Here is a 20,524-nt window from a genome sequence, read left to right on the forward strand (position 1 = left end):
GGTTTTGAACGCGTCGCGTACGAAACTCATCAAGTGTAAAGCAGAATTTCAAGGAAGCAGGACATTGAGGCAATTTCAAAGACATTTCGTTGTGTTTCCGGTTGCTCTAAGTGCGTGTGTGTGTACGCGCGTACGCTTTTTAATATCGATATATATACTTACATACATACATACATATGCGTATGTATGTGCGAAATCTGATTGATAACCGGATATGAGTGAATTGTTTGATTTTGTAGTGATTTACTGTTATATGAAAACCGCTTTTGTCTTACAAATCTACTAAATAAGTGTGTGTGTGTGTGTTTGTGAATATTTTGTACCGACTGCGAGCATACCACAAGCGTATTTAGCGTTATCAGTTCCAAAAAGAAATTATAAAACCAGCGCATATACATACTTATATAGTTGCATATATTATATATAGTATACTATATATATATATATACATATATTTTTGTTTATATATGCAAAGATTGAATGAAACGCTTGTGTGCTCCAAAATATGTGAACCACCAGTGAAATGCGCGCAGAGTAAACATAATCAACAACAAAAATACACACACATTAAAAAGAAAAGCCAACGTGCAAAGTGCAACACAGTGCAGTTAAAGGATCATAGCATCATAACATAACAGATAAACGAATTTTATACAAATTTTATTACACATTTCTTAGCACCGGGATGAGGCGTAACAGCTGTCTAATTTTATTGTGTACGTAACAAGTGCCATTTGTATACATACATACATATATGTATATACACTTAGTTGTAAAAAATCTCATTACACACATATATGCTCTGTATATGTGTGTATTTTCAAATAAATTTGTTTGATTTCATTTGCATCGAGATTTAATCTTATTTTTGTATATTTTTTCAGCTGCTAATCGCAGCGATGACGTAATTTTTTTAAACTCACATATTGGAATACTAGGAAACCGCTATCTATTTGTTAGACGGACTGGCTCATACTTATTTATAGTAAGCTTCACAAAAAAAAGTTTTCTATACAAGGACCTGATTTGGTTCGTTCAGTTTATATGCCAGCTATATGCTATAGTGGTTCAATCTGAACAATTTTTTCAGCTATTATAGCATTGCCTTGGATAACAATCTGTACCAAATTTTGTGAAGATATCTTGTAAAATAAAAAAGTTGTCCATACAAGGACCTTATTTGGATCGTTCAGTTGGTATGGCAGCTATATGCTGTAGTGGTCCGATATATTCCGACAAGTAAGCAGCTTCTTGAGGAGAAAAAAGCATGTGCGAAATTTTAGATCGATAACCCTAAAACTGGGGGACTAATTCACAGACAGAGAGACGGACATTGTTAAACCGACTTTGTACAAGCTGTTCATTCATAAATTTTCTAGGGTCACCGAAGCTTCTTTTGGGTGTTACAAACTTCATGACAAATTGATTATACCCTGTTCATTCTGAAATAAAAATTGTAGTGGAATATTTTTATAAAAAGTTTCAAAACTTTTTTATCAGTTTTTTCTTTAATATATTTCAGATAATACTAGGAAAACGTTATTTGTTAGACGACTTAGCAATTATTTACATATTGCGCAAAAATGTGTTAGCGAAAAATAAAAATTTGTTTATAAAATTTACACATTTTTTTCTTTAATTCTTTTTAAATAATTTTTTTCTTACATTTTTACATAAAAAATTAGTTTTCTAATTCTCATCAACGATCGAGCAAATTTATAAAAATTTATAAATGAAAAAAATAAAATAAATAAAAAATTACAAAGTAAAATAAAATATAAATATACTTGTATACTATATTTCCAAACTACATTTTGTATAATCTTTCGAATTTCAATATCTTCGCCAGCCTTATTGCTGTCCGTGCTCGGTGCGAGTGTGCACGCTTTTCATATCATCGCTTTGAATCGCCAATACGAGTATGAGTATGTCGGTACGGTGGCAGTGGGTGCCAAGGCACCACAAGAAGATGAACATCCGGCTCCGCCAACTTCCGGTTGGATTGTGCGCGGCAAGTTGACACTACAACGACAGACGGCCAATGTTTTAGCCGCAGCGGTAAGTAACATTTGACAAGTTCCTACCACCCCTATTGCGCAAGGCTGCTGCTTTACAGTTTCCGTTATATCTGTGTGAAATACTATAACAGGATATTTTCATAAGGACGCTACAAAATTAGACAGATAGGGACAGCAACGACGCCAATTTTTTCCGCTCTTTGGCATTTCTCTTCTGTACGGTTTCTTATTTCATTATGGAAAGATATACGATCCAACAACTAGTCGAAATTATTATTTTCACTACCGAAATTCGGAGTCAGTGGCCTTTAAGAGCGCTACGTCCAATTTATGGTTATCATAATCGTTCTGTTAGATCAACAATTGAGCGTCTAGTGGAAAAATTTTAATCCACTGCCCAGTGAGACACAGAAGTGGCCATAGCGTGGAGAATATCGCTGCCGCTAGCGCAACAATTGAGGAAGACCCTAATCAGTCTTTCACACACCGTTCTTAAGCGTTGGGACGTCGTTGTGGCGAATTTTGCGAAAAGATCTTAGCCCACATCCTTACAAAATCAAATTGCCGCAAGAATTGAAGCCGCTTGATCACCAGAAGCATCGCATGTTTGTGATTTGGGCTGACCAAGAGCTTGAAAATGATCTGGATTTTCATCGAAAAATCATCTTCAGCGATGAGGCTCATTGAATGGCTTCGCCAATAAGCAAAATATGTCCGCAATCCATACGTACTCCATGAATCACTATTGCATCCAGAAAAAATTACGGCTCAGTGCGGTTAATGGGCCGTCGGCATCATTGGACCGTACTTCTTCCATGATCCTTTAGACCGGCACGTTACTGTTAATAGGAATCGCTGCCGCTCAATGCCGCTCAAACCGAATATTTTTGGCTGGATGATATGGACTTGAACAAGATGTGGTTTCAACAAAACGGCGCCACAAGCCACAAATCACTAAAATTTTATTAAAAATCAAGTTTGGTGAACGTGTTATCTCACGAAATGGCCCAGGCAATTGGCCGCCTCAGTCGTGCTAGGTCAAGTCTATGGTCTATGCCAACAAGCCAGCGACAATTGCTAAACTTCGTACTCATATCGAACGTGAAATTGCAGCAGTATCGACCGACTTATGCTTAAAAACCGTCGAAAATTAGGTTTAGCGTCTGGACTTCTGCAAGCGTGCCCGTAGTGACCATGCAAAATAAATCGAGTTCCATACATAATTGCATCGAATGTACCATTTTGGTTTTATTTAAAAAACTTTTGTAGCGCTCTTATTGAAAAACCCGTTAGCATACCTTGTTGAAAGTTTTTCCGGTGAAAAGGAATTCAGAGTGCAGTGAGGAAAACTGTCAACATGACCTTGATTTTCGATCTGCTCGTCAAAAATTATATTATATAGAAAGTTAATTAGTTATTTGTTTGCCATTCTAATCATCTTGACCTCACACAATTAATAAATATACTAGATTTATATTTGTGTTACTGTTTTCTATTTCGTTTTAATCTTTTCGAGATGAAGGCATGATAAACAAATACATGTGCTTACATAACGAAGCTCATGAGGGTTAACTCGTTAGAGTTAAAACTCAGTGGAATTATCGCTATGAATTCGCATATAAATATTATGTATGAAATTTGACCCTGGTTGATAACAAAAACATTTTCACATATTTAAAAAAAAGAAATTATTATCGCATTGAAAATTAGTTCCTGTTGAGCAAACATAGGCATGTCAATTTTCCATACACTTGTTAGAAAGCCTGGATGGAATGGCCTTTAACGAATTTTGGCTTTTATTAGTTTCGACTAGTTTTTAGAGCGCCATTCGTTTTGATGAATGTTATGTTCTCAGTGTTGTCAAGCATCTCTTTTTCGTCTTCTAGTGGCTGATTTTTTAAAAAATTTAGGTCTTTTGGTACCAGTCTAACATTAGTATGTTTCATTCCCAAAACTTTAATAAATATGTTCGGAATCGATGCATAAGAGATGTTACCAAAAATCCCGTCAGGATCGGGAAGGACATTTCCGAGCCATTCGATACCAAAAGAGGTTTCAGAAAAGGTAACTGCCTTTCGTGCGACTTCTACAATCTACTGCTGGAGAAAACAATTCGATCTGCAGAACTAAATAGAGAAGGTACAATCTTCTATGAGAGTGTACAGCTGCTCTTGTACTCTGATCATATTGATCACTGACCTCAACAATCGCGCCGTTAGTTCTGCTTTCTTCAGACTAGATAAGGAAGTGAAGCGTATGGGTCTGGTAGTGAATGAGGGCAAGACGAAATAACTCATCATCTTGTCATCAAACAAAAATTCGTCGCACGGCTCCCACGTCACTGTTGACTGTCATAACCTCGAAGTCGTAGATAATTTCGTCTATCTTGGAACCAATTTTAACACCAACAATAATATCAGCTTCGCAATTCAACACAGAATAACTCTTGCCAACAGATGCTACATCAGACTCAGTAGACAATTGAGAAGTAAAGTCCTCTCAACGAACAAAGACCAATTTCTATAACTCACTTATTATTCTCATCCTGCTATATGATGCAGAGACATGGAAGATGATAACCCCTGATGAGTCGGCTTTAGGAGTTATCGAGAGAGAGGTTCTGTGGAAGATGTATGGTCCTTTGCGCATTACTCACAGCGAATATCGCATTCGTTGGAACGATGAACTGTATGAAATATAAGCTTCAAGAGACACCTAAAAGCCTGTCTACATACACAAATACATATGTATATAGCATATATGGAAACATACATATGTATATAGCATTAGAAAGCATATAGAATTTAATCATGTGTATTTCATGCGTATAAATTTCACCTCGTCTCAAAGTTCTTTTAATTTGAATAAGTTTTCTGTTAAATAAAGTAATTAGTTTTATTTTCATTTCGGCAATGGCCTTTTCTACCTCTTATTTTTCACTTAATAAGAAATTTCCAATTCAATGAATACCGAACTACAACAAGAAGCCGCGAATCAAATCAGCAAAAAAAGAAAAAAAAACAAAAAAAAATTTAAATAAAATAAAATAAATAATGAAGGAAAAAATTCAATACTGACAAAAGACTGTTTTTGCTTGCTTTATTGTGGGGACCATTGTTGTTGTTTGTTGTTGCTCATGGGGATGTCAAACAAATTGACCTTTCCAGTGCGTCGTGTTGAACTGCGGCGAACCGATATTCACCAACACTTGTCGCCTGAATGCAGGTTGCGGTTCTCACTGCCATGAACGAACATGTAATCACTTTTAATTGTTTTAACTAACTACGCGCACAGACGATGCAAAAAGTAAAGCGCCCACCCTGTAGGGAAATTTTTACACATAACTAGTCAAACCATTCACTCAACTCAACTCACTTTACCGGTAAATACCTCGAGAGTTCAGCCGATGAAAAAGAACCTTCCAGTGACTAAGGGTTCCTGCAGAGTAGACATAAATGAGCATGTGGCGTAAATGCTAAAATACCATAAGCTTGGCTTTAAGTGTCCACTCTGGATACTCTCGAGGAATACCTTCATGGCTTGAAGCTGTCTCAGGTCAATAAAGTGTGCTATAACAGTTACGAACCCAACGGATTCGGAAACTTATGTCGAAAAAACATACCGTGTAATCACTTTTAAGGTTTGCATTAGCGCATTAGTGCATTGCCTTTGATTGAGTTTTCTTCCTAATCGTCCTAGAATATATTCCACATTACCAAATCAGTTCAACTGGAAACCATAGTATCGTAAGAACTTTTTTTACTAAGTTTTCGAAGTTTAGAAAGCATGATAAATCCCAAAAACTATTTCCAAAAGTCATACCTGATTTGTGAGTTCACCGGTTTCTAGTAGGATATTAGGTTTTCATACAATATTTCTTATCATGGGTAGTAAAATACGAATTACATATTTCACTTACCGTGGATTGAACTATTGACGCAGCAGATAATTTTTTTCAGTAATAAAAACTCTCATTGGTTGAGTAACCTCATTCTAAATGGCCAAGAATTTTAAACGGCTATCTCTCCGACCTTACTCGCTTCCTCGCTGCATGGAACCTAACACTATTCTCACTAAATCCACAGCGACCATATTCACAAGCTGGACGAAGAAGTAGGGACTTGACATCAAAATTGCAGTCGACGGTGTGAAGATTCCGAATGTCAATAACCCTAAGTTTTTTGGTGTGACTTTCGACTACCTCTGCTTCTTCACTCCCTACGAGATCGCGATTATTGTCAAAGTACTGAGCCGCAACAAAATGCTCAAGTCGTTAGCCGGCATCACATCGGAAAAAGACAAAGAAACGTTATTGGCAACATAGAAGGCAATCGACCCGTCCTCAACTCCGTCGCCGTCTGAATGCAGTGAAACGCAGACGACGAAGCTACAAACATGTCAGAACACTGCACTTCGGACTACGACAAGATACTTCTTAATGTCTCCCATCGAACACCTGCACAGTGATGCTCATATGCTCTCAATTAAGTAGCATAATGAACTCTTCTCAAAGCAATTTCTGCCACGGTGCTCTCGCAAAAATCATATATAAAATAATACGCCGACCAGACTTCGGACGCAACTAACTTCAGACATGCATTGACCGTCATTCACAATGGAGCCTTTAAAACCTGCACCGATTACCTCTCAGTGAATGGTGTACTTGGAGTCAAATCACCACCCATTGCAGAAGAAGAGCTCGAGTTGCTGCGAGAAACAAGAGTGACTCTTGCGCAGCTTTCCTCTGGATACTGTTGCAGGTTAAATTCCTACTCTGAGTCCACGCATGACAATAGTCATATCTTCGCATGCCCTGCTAGCCCTACACATCTGACACCGTTCACCCTCTGGTCCGACCCCGTCGAGACAGCAGGTTTCCTGGGCCTACTGTTGGATGACGTCGATGACAACTTATCTAGTCCCTACCATACTAACGGGGTAATGTTACCCGTTACAACAACAACAACAACAACAACTCACTTCATCCACAAGGCTAATTCATGGATTATGTACCACGAGGTACATTCCTTCTGCGGGACCCATTTTTACCGCCACTATGCAAAACTGTAAATTGCTTTATAGGCAATAAAGTATATGGATTCAGAGACCCTGAAATATTTATCAAAATATTTTTGCGAATCCTTAGATCCACGTTTTGAATACCGATGCTGGTCCTAACTAAATTCTCATATTTGCCGCAGGGAAGCCTGCCGCACACACACTCACACACAGCTATTACTCAGACGTTTTACGCTTGTATGCATTAGCGTAGTGATTGTGGCAACTCAGCCGATCGCGAACTATCACCAGTTGGGCGATATGTCGTGACGATTTATGTGACGTTTCAGCATGCATACACCAATGTACCTGTGTATACATATGTGTTTATGTGTTTGTGAGTGTAGTGCGAAAAAAGGAAATATTTACACATGCCCACTCATCAGCTACTCGCACATGCCGGCTATGATTAATCTGTGAATATCTTCTTCATGCCTATTCTTGTAGTCAACAATGACCGGCTACTATGTCTACATACACACAAACACATACACATATATAGAAAAGTCTTTAGCTGTTTTTACGAGTATGTGTTTTGAAGATTGCTCGACTTGAAGTAATAAATAAAAGCTTATCAGGCAAACAGCTGATTACCTCGGATCACCATTCAATATTTGAGAAATAGTGTAGAGTACATTTGTATGTACGTATAAGTATATATGTATTTAAAAGATCCAATATACATGTACATATATGCATTTCCACATACATACAATATATGTATATGTATCATGTTGTTCATATCAGTGACGGCACAGGTACTTTTAATTTTGGGCAGACATGAACGAATGTCAAATAAACGATGCCGGCTTATCATTAGTTGTAATCTGGAAGGTTTCTCAACAAAATTGGTCAATCGCCCGTTTTGAACGATTGCTCTCACGCAAACGCTTCAATATTGCCAAATAGGACTCTTTATTAACCCTCAGGAACAATTTCAAGATGCACCAAAACATTTCAAACTCATAAACCCATGTCTCATTGGCAGTTATAATGCTCTCCGTGAATGTGGGATCGAAATTCGCACGATCAACCCTGTTCAACCAGACCCTTTTATGGTAGTCTTTTAAAAGAAATTCAGCTCTATCGGGACGAGTCGAGCAAGAACGCGTTTAAGACCCAAAATATCCACCAAAATCATTTGAATGGACTCGAGCTCTATTGCCATCTCTCTAAAACTGCCCTGGCGCCATTACTTTTTAAATATTTTTATCAGATCAAGAAGACGACGGTCGTTCAGACGGAGGCATGTCTTCAACGATCTCTCGACCGTCATTAAAGACTTTGTACCACTCGTAGGCTGGTGCTTTTGATAAAACTAAATCACCGTAAGCCTTTTCCAAAATTCGCAATGATTCCGCACACGAAGTTTGGTTAGAAATACAAAATTGAAAGCAAATTCATTTTTGGATATTTTTATCCATTGTAAGAAACTATTCTGCCATAAGTATATTAACCAACTTTCCTTAAAGCTTATATACATATATATTATAAACATTTAATATTGTTTCTCTTTTACAGCTCGTCATCGACGATATAACACTGAATAATTCTGGAGAAAAGTTCCTACAAAATAAGGAAATGTACCCACCCTACAAACCATTTAAAATCGTACTAACGCCCGATGGCACAATCTCACATCTCTTTTTCAAGGAAGCAGATCCAATTTGGTCGACCAATTTCAAGCGTGCCATTGCATCAATATTGCAATTTCAAGTGGAGACTAGTGGTGCTTTTGTTGTGGATGAGGTAAATATTAAATAAACAATTTAATTATATTTATTTACTCTTGAACTTTACACCTTAGATTGGCATACATGGCAAATGTTCGACAGAGTATTTCGTCTCGAATAAAACTAATTATATTTCCATACGCAAAACGCCGGAATTGAAGACTTGCACACCCTTCTCAGAAGCCATTCACGTCACACGCAGTAATGTACCCTCCAATACGTGTGAGTTCGACTTTCAAAAGAACGTCATTATTGGTAATGAGGCCATTTATGGCATGTTACCACATCCGGTGACTGGTTACTTCCTCAGCATGGCGCATGTCAAGGGTACAACTTTGATACACACTTTTGAGTCAACAGGAGAGGCGCAATATATAAACTCAGAGTAAACTGCAACGTTGAAATATTTATTAGGTCATTAACCCATTTTTATATTTATTTTAGACTTTTACTGAATTTTCTGAATGAAACCTCCATCGATAATCCTATAGACATTGAGACATCTATGTGTTCCGAGGTATCTGGTCTTGAACTGTTACCCGTCGAACTTAACGATCCAACGGGAGGGCGCAATCCACAATTACAAGAATCTCTAATAACCGCAGCTTCCAGTATGCTTAATAGACTTGCGGAAGGTCTAGAAGATGCCGAACTACAATTTGGTGAACCTTATGATACCGCCGTTTCCGATTTGATAAAAGTATTGTCAGAAATGGACTATGATTCCTTAAAGAAGCTTTATAGAGATGTAGATATCGGTACTTCTTATCGACAGGAGACGATACGAAATATATTTAATGAGATTATACCACGTATCGGTACAAAAGCGTCGGTATATTTAACGAGAGATTTAGTGTTGGAAAAGGATCTCAAGTCTACTATTGCGGTACAGCTTCTAATTTCCATACCGTTCCATATATTTGAGCTATCAATCGATTTGGTAAAAGAATGTGAAGTATTTCTGACATTGGGTGAGTAGTTTAAGTGCTAAAGCCTTTGAGCAGTATAACTTCAGAACACACTTAATTTCATTACAGGACCTGATAGACCAGACGTTCACCAAGCAGCTATTTTGAGTTTCGCTACCCTAGTACATAACGTCTTTATGGCTGGACGCATCAATAAGGATGTATTCGAAGAATATGTGCAAAAATATTTCAATCTCTATTTGAGTAAGTTAGCCAATGCGATTGTTGATTGCATTATGTCTACTTAAACGTTCGTTTGTCTAATCCTTCGCACAGATAGCAACGATTATGAGCAAAAAATGTTATATCTACAAGGTCTGAGCAATCTGCAAGTGGGTAATGTGGCCAACTATCTGGATCCCATTGTTAGCGATCCAAATGAAAATGAGGATATCAAATTTTTGGCCGCTTGGGTGACACTCTCTCTGGCTACAGAGCGCGCAGAAAGGGTATAAATCAGCGGCTTTTTTTACAGTAAAGAAACTAGTTATAGTATTTTCAACTTTTTACAGATCTATGAAATCTATTGGCCAATTTTCGAATCGCGTAATGCCAGCTTGGAGCTACGTGTTGCCGCTGTTACGCTCCTGCTAATTTCAAATCCCACAGCAGCACGTCTTATCAGTATTCATCGCATTATACAAAGTGAAACCGATCCGCATATGATTAATTATTATCGTACAACCATCACGAGTATATCCGAAACAACGTACCCTTGTTATCAACATCTGTAAGTGGTCCCTTTAAAATATAGTGCTAGTATATGAGCAGATTTCGAAATTTTGTAATTGTCATATAGGTTAGGTTAAGTTAATCTGGTAGGCCAATAAGCCACGCATAGACCAGTTTGGTCCTTTGCGATACCAGATGGAGTTCACTTGCAAAGTCCAAAAGGAGTAGTCATCGTTTAGGATGCCTGCGTTTGACGCGAATTTTAACAGACTCTACGGCCTCAGTTTGTAATGTACTTCCTCCAGTGCATTATTTTGCGGGGACCCCAGATGCTTACAGCATAGTCTTGCGAATGTGGGATAAGTGCACAACAGATACTCCATTATTTCCCTGGTGCCCTGCTCTAGACATTTCCGATCGTCCATTTTCGAGCTATCCGTATAGATGTTTGGAGTTGCGCGTAGCTAACATACCTTTACGCCAGCCATCTTTTTCTGTTTACTTCGAACCTTCTTTCTCAGTTGAAAAGTGGAGTCATGTAGTCGGTGTTTGCCGAAACGCCATTACCCATCGAGCAATGCTGCAAGAATTCTCATATAGTAACTTACGACCAAACTCAAGTTCTATCGTTTATTACTGTATGGACTTTCTTAAATTTTGATGTATAAATTAAAAAAATCTAGTCTGGAAGGATATACCAAGCTAAAATATATAAATTATATTATTAGTAACAAAGGTGGTTCACCTGCATTCCTCATATCATATAGATAATAGTTATATCTTTATTAATATTCTATGGCTCATCTTTAACTCACTTTTTATTTATCGTCATCTCACACTCTCTTTTAGACGTCGCCTGCTCTCGTATATGCATCGACATTTACCACAAAAGCCCGAATCACGCTACTGGGTCACCGGCAACTATATATTCGATTATCGTGATTCGAAATTCGGTATTGGTGCTATGTTGCAAGCGTTTTTGGTTGGCGACTCGAAGTCAGACTTACCTGTAGTTGCTTATTTTAAATTCGATACAGAAGCGCTGGGAAAGTTTACCGGACAATTGGCGGTAGGTGGAGACACTGCAAAGACTTGTATATGCTTATTTGTTATTATTTATTGCAATTTACAGTTATACATCAAGGCACGCGGTCTACCAGATGCAATTTTCCACAAATTTCTCAAAAATGCAGCGGATCCACTGAAGTTCGAACACATCAAGGAGTTGCTACATGCGATGAATGCGCCAATTATACAGTCGAAACCACTACATCTTGAGTTCATTCTACAAATGGAAGGCAAGACGGTGTTGTCTTATTATCTAAACCAGAAAACTTTCCAAAAACTAACCTATACTGACCGTAAGTACGCCTATAACCTAACATGGATCTTCACTTTTGATCACCGATCGCTTTGCAGTTATTAACCGCGTGAGTTTCATTATACGCGCCGATAGTCACATCAATATGCAAACGGTACGTTGGCCATTCATGGCCAAATATTCAGTACCTACAGTTTTGGGTACCGCTTCAGACGTCTTACTGCAAACCACAGTGCTTACTTCACTGCGTGGTAACATTACGCAACATCAAGCCAATGATGTAATGAAGTCCGCACTGGAGATTGATGCGCGTTACTCGTCGTATGCGTCGTGCCGCAGTCGTAGTTACAACCCCTTCTTAAATTTGGATCATGAGATTAATCGCGAACAAGGTTTTCTCATTTATGTGCCATTCAATACCGATTTAAATCTGAATATTACTAGCAAATGTCTGCGTTACTCCTTCCAGCGCCCAGAGAATATGACTAGTGGGCTCTCCTTCAAATCGCGTTCGATTACATCAACTCGTGGTCAAATAACAAAAGCCACCGCACCATTCGAGGAGATCATGTATCCGGATCGACTGGTTGATGTGGTAAGCTATTAAGTTTTGTTGCAGGAAAACAATTTATCTATCCAGTTATATTTTTATTTCAGTTCCAATTATTCAAGTATGACACAGACGATCTGGGTATTTCGATGTCCATTAAAACGAATCTTAATGAACTGAATAAATATCGTGGCATGCTGCTTAAGTCCGAGTTTATGGAAAAGTGAGTTTTGTCATGGAGCAGTTATACTGGAATGAATTTTAATTTATAAATACCGCTTCTATTACTTACACAGTGGCTTCTCACGTAATGTGGTCATCAATTTCTTGATGTATGTTTTTGGTGTGGCCCAGTTGAGTTCAATACATTTGGGCTATGATCGAAACTTTACAATGCTCGTACAGAACGAGAAACCAACAAAGGTGAGTAGCAGCGACAGGACTACAGTCGCCGGATCCCAAAAATACTCTATATATCTAACATAACTTGTTACACCGTCTTACTTGTTTAGATCGATGGCTCAATTTGCAAACAAGATCTCTTAAACACGGCCGAGAAGATTGGTCAACAATTTAGTTTAACTATGGAGCACTCGAGTAATTTGAACGTTAATGAAGCTTTACATAGTTGGAACATTACAATGGATGTTTATTCCTCGACCAAAAACAACTGGTTCAATGTTATTGGCAATTTGGAACGTACATCGAAAATCGACACACGTGACTGGAAGGTAAGTGGAATCATATGACAAAAGTAGTTTGAATTCGATTTACATAGAATAATGGAGAAAGAGAGTACACAGCTGCTGGCGTACGCCGATGATATTTATATCAGTTTGTTCCGCTTACTCCAGAATGGATAAAGAAGCGAAACAATGGGTCTGATAGTGAGTGATGGCAATAAGAAATATCTCCTGTCATCACACAAAGATTCGTCGCACTCACGACTTGGCTCTCACATCACTGTTGGCAGACATAACTGCGGAGTCATAGATTTCTTCGTCTATCTTGAAACCAAACTCTCTCGACAAACGAAAATCAAGCTCTATAAGTCACTCATTATTCCCGTCCTGTTATATGGTACAGACTCATGAACGATGACAATATCTGATGAGTCAACGTTACGAGTTTTAAAAGGAAAGACTCTGCGGAAGATTTACGGTCCATTGCGCATTGGCCACGGCGAATAACGTAGTTCAGCAAGTTAAAAGATAGCGATCTCGCTAGCTAGATCATGTCGTCCAAATGGACGAAAACACTCCTGCTCTGAAAGTATTCGATGCAGTGCCCTCTGGGGAAAGCAGAGGAAGAGGAAGACCTTCAGTCCGTTGAAAAAACCAGGTGGAGAAGGACCCAGCTACATTTGGAATCTAAAATCTCGGTTATAGCTGAGTTAACAACAGCGCGTCAGTCGTTTCTTCTTTTCGCGCGCCACATTGCGAATATGTAAGCGACGTCTATACCAGTAATGAAATAGAAGAAGTTCAAGAATCTTACAGTCATTCAATAACAGAGTTATCCCCTCAGACTTTATAAATATCGAAAAATACCTTTACTATGAGAAACAAGTGATTTCAGAGTTTATTAGTGCGAGTTTCATGAATTCAGTCATAGTTAAAACTTGAATGGATAACAGAAAATATTGCGCTAAAACATTAAACAATTTTATAAATAAGATTAGTGTCAAATTAAGTTTATTTTACTTGCTGTTGTTGCTGCAGAAGTATGGTTCAAATTTGTCAGCAGAATCTTAAGTGTTTTAAAAACTCATAGAGGGTTTTAATGCGCTTAATCCTCACCACCGCCAGCTTCAAGCTCCTCTTCAGCGGCAATCAATGCGACTATGCCCTCCTGTAGCGATTTGACCAATTCAAATTCGCTAAAACCCAAGCGACGTCTATTCGATATATCCATAACACCATCCTCTATTTGTGTATGCTCACCACCTGTGCCACGTATTTGCAAACTCAACTCATCCGCCATGGCCTTGAGCTTATCCTCCTGCGCGGACAGCAATGGCAAGCGAATATGTACCGAAGCACGAAGCGTGGTGCCAAGATTAGTGGGGCAAGCTGTCAAGTTGCCGTAGCGCGGATGACGCGCAAATTGCAATGACTTCTCCAATTCGGTTATGCCCGTAACCAAACGATTATAGACGTCGCCTAAGAGATGTCATATATATAGGTTACGTTCCTTTTAAACGTATATCAATATTTACCTAAATCACCGCACTTAGCCATCGATATTATACGCAAATGATCCTCCTCATTAACCCAAATTAGAAATGTTTCAGCCGGATTGTGGAATATACCACGGCCGGTAGGCCAAAAACGATAACAACCTGCAGTGGTTAAGTATTCATCGCCACGTTTGAACAATATATGGCGTGCGACCATTTCACGTTGAATATCTGGCTCGATCTCGCCCATGGTGTAGTAAGCGCCAGTTAGCTCACCATCCAAACCCTCAGCAGCAGAACGCACTTTCTCCTCTATTTCAATATACTGTTTCTCACGCAATTTCGGGAAATACGGATAACCTTCCAGATTGCGCGCTGTGCGAATTCTTGCCGACAGTATATATTTGCGTTCCGGATCCAAGTTTTCAATCTCATCTACATTGCCCCAATCGGTTTCCTTTTGTAGTATATCGCTCTCATTTTCCAATTGACCGTGATAGTCGCGTATAACCGGATCGAAGAGTTTGGTGAAGACATCATACGAATCGGCATCAGCAGCATAAACGCCACAACTGGAGTCGTGATGTGTTGTACCCGATTGTATGCAATCGAAAAGATTGGCTTCAGTGGGCGCTGCAGTTGTCGTCATCATATACTCGTCCAACACTTCACGCGTCAAATATTTGCGTAACAGTGAGTTATTGTACTCTTCATCCTCCGTCAGACTCTTGAAGCCCTCTTCCAATAACTCAGCGATCTCCTCGGGTGTCTTCTTGCTGTTTACGCATAAAACAAAAAATGTGTGGTTAAGGTTTAAGTGGTAGACTTATATGTAGCGTCAGAACTTACATTTGACTGCGCAAACGTTCCAATTCTTGCTCCAGCCGTGCTATGGTCTTATTGGCTTCATCAAGATCGGCTTTCATCATGTCGAATTGATCATCATCCGGGCAAGACTCACACATAAATTTACGCACAAAGCGTATGGCATCATCTGGTTTATTCTGTTCTTCATAGAGTTTAATTAACGCCTTGCTGAGTGCGTCTATAACACCGGCGCGCTCCAAGTACTTGCGGTACTGCACTCGTTTGGATTCAATCTGTGTTGAACGAGACTAAAACCGTTTAGAATATGCACATAAATAATGGAGCGCCACGAAACCTACCGAAGACATGTTGAACGCAAGCTTGAGCTCGACTGAAAAAAATGCGGGATTTGTCGCTTTCTTTCAATGACAACAACAAACTCTTTTACTTTATTTTATAACCAATGAATATAGAATTTAAGTTTAAAATTAAAAAGTGTTATTTGTGAATTTCGTTTTAATACTAATCAAACACAACTGCAAAATTAGACCGTAGTTTCACGACGCTCTTTACAACTGGCATAAATAAGAAAAACTGAAATTTTAGCTGCCTAAAAAAATTAAACATTCACTTGTATTCGTTTTTGAAAAGATTTCAAAATCTCAAAACGAAATTGTGCGCCATAAAAACACGGCTCTATCGATCAAACGCAACGGACTGAGTGAAAACGGCATGCAAGGTAATGGAGTTGCAGTTGTTAGCAGCACGACGTCGGCCATGCTAGACATGTTTGTGTTGTTGTTATATAACACAATGTGTAAATGCGTGTATATGTGGTTAGAGCACAGTTGTCACAAAAGCCTTACCCCCAAAAGCAGTCAACGAACTGTTGAAGGATTTCACAGTCCCACAATGATAGGAGCTCGAGCTGTATGCAGCAGTGCATATGTAGGTGTATTGAACAAACTGTTGTAAGAAGACAATTGTACATTCTTCTACGCTGTTGTTTTGTTGTGGTAACTAACGTGTCTAACGAGCCGACACCATGGCAATTTGTGTGAGCTACACGCCGGTGATTAAAGTGATGGAAGAAAGTGAAATTTTGGAACGACAGAAAACATTCCGAAAACAGTTGTGAAAAATGCTACCGAGTTGCAAATCCTTCCACGGATATATTTCTGCATCTGTTCCGATTATTTAGATCCGACTGTGTTAGAAGCATAACTACTTTTCGAGTGTATAATTATCAATTGAGGGTCACGAATCATAAAAAAATTCATTTTTTAAGTCGTTCCAACAATATTCTCCATGTAGCGCCTTTCAATAGCCGTCAATACCGGCAAGATGGTAACTAACTCTGACCCCACTTTCCTATAGTGTATATTTAACCTCAAATTGAGATCATTTTTAAGCATTCATTTACGAGTGTGTATGTACTATTTACATATGTCATTTAATGCATTTTTGATTTGTCTCGTGTTTTCACACCTAAGTACAGCTGTTCAGATTCTTTTTAATGTCATAAGCCTACATATTTACCAGTAAATCGTAGACTGTGCGTAAACGTACTCAACTCGTCAACCAAACTTTCAATAGTTTACCAAATGCATAGTATACTTGTATATGATTAAGGACCTCTCTAACTTTGTAGCTTCATTCTTCTTTTTCATTGACGTGGACAACGCTGACGCGGTTATAGCCGAGTTTAAAACAGCACGTCAGTCGTTCTTCCTTTTCGCTGCTTGGCACCAATTTGAGAGTCGATGTTAAGACTTCGGAGCGTACGAACGTCTAAAACACTGGAGACGTGTCTTCCGTCTATCACAAAGTGATCGATCTGTTTGATGGCTTTTCAATTCGGAGGCAGCCAGGTAGCTTAGTGAATTTTCCTACGCTGGAATCTAGTTGAACAGATAACTATATTTCGGGCCCCGACGAAGTCGATCAGCCTCAACCCATTTGAGACTCGTCTCAGTCCTTGTCCACTTCGCACTTTTTTGGACGCCAGTGATGTTTGCCTTTATTTTTACGAGGACATCAACCAGCTGGGCATCGGCACCTTCCCGACATCCCAGATGCATGTCCTTAAATCGTAATCCTTAATGCGTTTGCAATGGTCGTCATCAAAAGGGGGATATCTGATCCGAGACTGTTGTTTCATTTTCATTGGGGTGTTTTCGTCCATTCGGACTACATGAACTAGCCAGCGTAGCCGCAGTCTTTTAATTCGCTGAAGTCGTCGTATATCTCATATAGCTCATCGTTCGATCGAACGCGATATTCGCCGTGGCCAATGCGCAAAGGACCATAAATCTTCCGTAGAACCTTTCTCTCGAAAACTTGTAACGTCGACTCATCAGATGTTGTCATCGTGCATGCCTCTGCATCATATAGCAGGACGGGAATAATGAGTGACTAATAGAGTTTGGTTTTTGTTCAACGGGAGAGGACTTTACTTCTCAATTGCCTACTCATTCTGATATAGCACCTGTTGGGAAAAGTTATTCCGTGTTGGATTTCTAGGCTGTTAATACAGGTTCCAAGATAGACGAAATTATCTACGACTTCGAAGTGTATGACTGCCATCAGTGACGTGAAAGCCAAGTTGAGAATGCGACTACTGTTTGTTTGATGACAGGAGATATTTCGTCTTGCCCTCGTTCACCACTAAACCCATGTGCTTCGCTGCCTCATCCATTCTGTTGAGACCAATGATATCAATATCATCAGCGTACGGCAGCAGCTGCACACTCTTATAGAAAATGGTACCTTCTCTGTTTAGTTCTGCAGCTCAAATTATTTTCTCCACAAGTAAGTTGAAGAAGTCACACGAAAGGGAGCCGCCTTGTCTGAAACCTCATTTGGTATCGAACGGCTCGGAGAGGTCCTTCCCGATCCGGACGGAACTTTTGCTCAACTTCAGTTTACACAGCCGTATTAGTTTTGCGGGGATACCAGCTCCTTTTCGTGATGTCAAAAGCAGTTTTGAAATCGACGAAGAGGTTGTGCGTGTCGATTCTCTTTTCACGGGTCTTTTCCAAGATTTGACGCATGGATTTGTAACTTCTTTCCGAGAATATTACCAAAAACAGAATTAAATATAACTTATTTTAACAAATTTATTAGTCCGTGAACTTAATCTACATTTCAATTTAATTTATTTACTCTTTCAGGCAGAAATCAATGCAACCTATGCACCACTCGTATTCACGAAGCGACCGCATACCTTCAATCTAGATGTGGAATTCGGCAACGCCAGCAGAACAAATGAAAATCCGCACAATACTTCAAAAGTGCATTTCTCCGGCAGGGCAGGCGTAAGTTGATTTAGAAGTTAAACGATACATTGAAAAAAATCTTAACAAATATTTTATATACCTTCAGCCTTCGGATTATGCACGCGATTTCTTACTCTCAGACAATCCACTCACCGACACTGACTTTTGTCCAAAGGAAGTACTCAAATTCAGCCCTATACCCACCTCGAAATATTGTAAGCGTAGTAATTTCGAGAACTTCACATCGATCACCAAATATGATATGGATTTGAAATTCGATAATGTAAGTGATTTGAAAACACATCATTTAGGTAAACGTAGATAATTTTTAATCACATAACCTAACTGAAGATATTGCACTCTTTCGACATATTGTAGGATATATTTATTAGCTTTAAAAATATTCCAGATTAGATTAGGTTAGGTTAGGTTATATCGCGGGGTGAATCTAAAATCGTTGAATCTCACTTCGACAGAAATACATTCATTGTGTTACCCATAAACTCCTTAAAAGTTTGATCACCAGATTCTCATCGATCGACGAATCGTTTTGTGCTTGCCACTAATTTATGAATCCGGTTAATATCAATCCCAACAACTTCGCTAACTTCGCCAAGGGTGTGTCTACCGAGATATTATTTACAATGCGGAGACTAATTGACTTAATCATGCCCTACCATTCTTTCGAACACACGTCCTGCTAAAGACTAGCTTCAAATCCACAAACATAAATCGCAAATTCTATCTATTAACACACTCAGTATATGTATATGAGATCTTCTTAGATCGTATGTTCCTCGGTTGAACGATGTTTTTCTCAATGAAGTTTGCTCACCGATTGTCAAGTTTGAAAGAGAGAGATCCTCCAGACTGGCTTCGCACTCTACGAGTTCTTGATATGTTGCTGAAACTCTTACTAAAGTTGATGTAGAGGCCTCTTTATCCTACGTAATAGAGTTGATTATTCTTTATTAGGTAATGGTTGGGTTGATTGAATTGTCTTTGTAAGAAAACATTGCAATCTTTCAAAGAAAGTAATAAATTCAAAAGGCATCATTATAAGAGATCTGAAGGTCAGATATTGTGAACGAAAAAAGTTCAACGCGTTTTTCTGCAGTTTTGAAAAGCAATAGTCTCAATTAAGATATCTCCATAATTGATATTTACCCGTTTAACTTTAAAACGGAACTTTCGATAATAAGTTCGGTTATACCTTACATGTCTTATTGAAATATTTTAGTATATAATTATTATAATTATAAATAATTGTTATAGTCTATGAGCATTCATATACATATAAATATTTTATTTAATGTACTCATAAAATTGTCTCTCCTAGATGCCTGCATGGTTTGATTTATGGTCTACGCGTTTGGATCACTTCGTCTCAGCCTTGTCTGAGAAAAAGGTGGAGAGTCTTAATTTGGATGAGGAAATTAATTTCTCACTTCATGCACCCAACGACCATTTCTGGCTGACGGTGGAAGTGAACGGTGTGAATTGGCGCATTTATCATATACCATTCTTGCAGAAATTGGACTCCAAATATGATGCCTCACATGAGATATCCTATGATTCGGGACTCAAACGTAAGTTATTGCAAAACAAAGGTTACTTAATACTTAGTGCGGAACTTTATTCCGCTAAATTTAACCTACTCGCAGCTCATGTCTCTCCGAAGGGACCTATGGAGTGAGTATTACTTGATGGGAGAGAAACAGACATTTAAGCCTAACCTATTGTAAATGTCTCAATGTTATCATAACGACGTTTCGCTGACAGCTTTCCATTTTGCACAGGACTCGCATATAAGTGCTGTCTACCAAATGTGGTTTTCAGCTTTTCCCTTATACTCTCTGGATGTCAATCGACGCCATACTGGGTAATGTCTTTGATATGGTTCGAAAAAAGCTTATCACTTATTGCGTTAATCGGTCTAG

The 20,524-nt window shown here is 38.7% G+C and overlaps 2 protein-coding genes across 4 annotated transcripts in view; one reads left to right on the forward strand and one right to left on the reverse strand.

Moving 5' to 3' along the window:
* LOC105230494 (uncharacterized) overlaps positions 1 to 20,524 on the forward strand; it is a 22,136-nt gene continuing 1,612 nt past the window's right edge. Inside the window, exons 1-18 of one of the 2 annotated variants that reach the window (XM_049448531.1) lie at positions 1 to 110; positions 240 to 716; positions 1,850 to 2,058; positions 8,598 to 8,825; positions 8,884 to 9,194; positions 9,254 to 9,780; positions 9,847 to 9,981; positions 10,054 to 10,226; positions 10,290 to 10,507; positions 11,299 to 11,518; positions 11,582 to 11,810; positions 11,869 to 12,365; positions 12,428 to 12,543; positions 12,617 to 12,743; positions 12,833 to 13,051; positions 18,480 to 18,623; positions 18,691 to 18,867; positions 19,924 to 20,173. In XM_049448531.1, coding sequence (XP_049304488.1) covers positions 686 to 716; positions 1,850 to 2,058; positions 8,598 to 8,825; positions 8,884 to 9,194; positions 9,254 to 9,780; positions 9,847 to 9,981; positions 10,054 to 10,226; positions 10,290 to 10,507; positions 11,299 to 11,518; positions 11,582 to 11,810; positions 11,869 to 12,365; positions 12,428 to 12,543; positions 12,617 to 12,743; positions 12,833 to 13,051; positions 18,480 to 18,623; positions 18,691 to 18,867; positions 19,924 to 20,173 — 3,811 coding nt within the window. In that variant the 5' untranslated portion in view covers positions 1 to 110; positions 240 to 685. The remainder of the gene's footprint in view (positions 111 to 239; positions 717 to 1,849; positions 2,059 to 8,597; positions 8,826 to 8,883; positions 9,195 to 9,253; positions 9,781 to 9,846; positions 9,982 to 10,053; positions 10,227 to 10,289; positions 10,508 to 11,298; positions 11,519 to 11,581; positions 11,811 to 11,868; positions 12,366 to 12,427; positions 12,544 to 12,616; positions 12,744 to 12,832; positions 13,052 to 18,479; positions 18,624 to 18,690; positions 18,868 to 19,923; positions 20,174 to 20,524) is intronic. The other variant, XM_049448530.1, reaches the window with a different exon arrangement.
* On the reverse strand, positions 13,872 to 16,144 carry LOC105230471 (arginine kinase). 2 transcript variants are annotated; one of them, XR_007421738.1, is made up of 5 exons: positions 15,666 to 16,144; positions 15,349 to 15,599; positions 14,539 to 15,275; positions 14,024 to 14,482; positions 13,872 to 13,967 (listed from the first exon to the last, which is right to left on the reverse strand). XR_007421738.1 is itself a non-coding variant. In XM_011211255.4 (4 exons), the coding sequence occupies exons 1-4, from the start codon at positions 15,672 to 15,674 to the stop codon at positions 14,109 to 14,111; spliced, it is 1,371 nt and encodes a 456-aa protein (XP_011209557.2). In that variant the 5' UTR covers positions 15,675 to 16,144; the 3' UTR covers positions 13,872 to 14,108. The 2 variants fall into 2 exon arrangements, 1 of the variants encoding a protein (XP_011209557.2); XM_011211255.4 differs by having other exon boundaries at positions 13,872 to 14,482.

This window comes from Bactrocera dorsalis, chromosome 2, assembly GCF_023373825.1.
Source record: "Bactrocera dorsalis isolate Fly_Bdor chromosome 2, ASM2337382v1, whole genome shotgun sequence".
Classification (NCBI taxonomy): domain Eukaryota; kingdom Metazoa; phylum Arthropoda; class Insecta; order Diptera; family Tephritidae; genus Bactrocera; species Bactrocera dorsalis.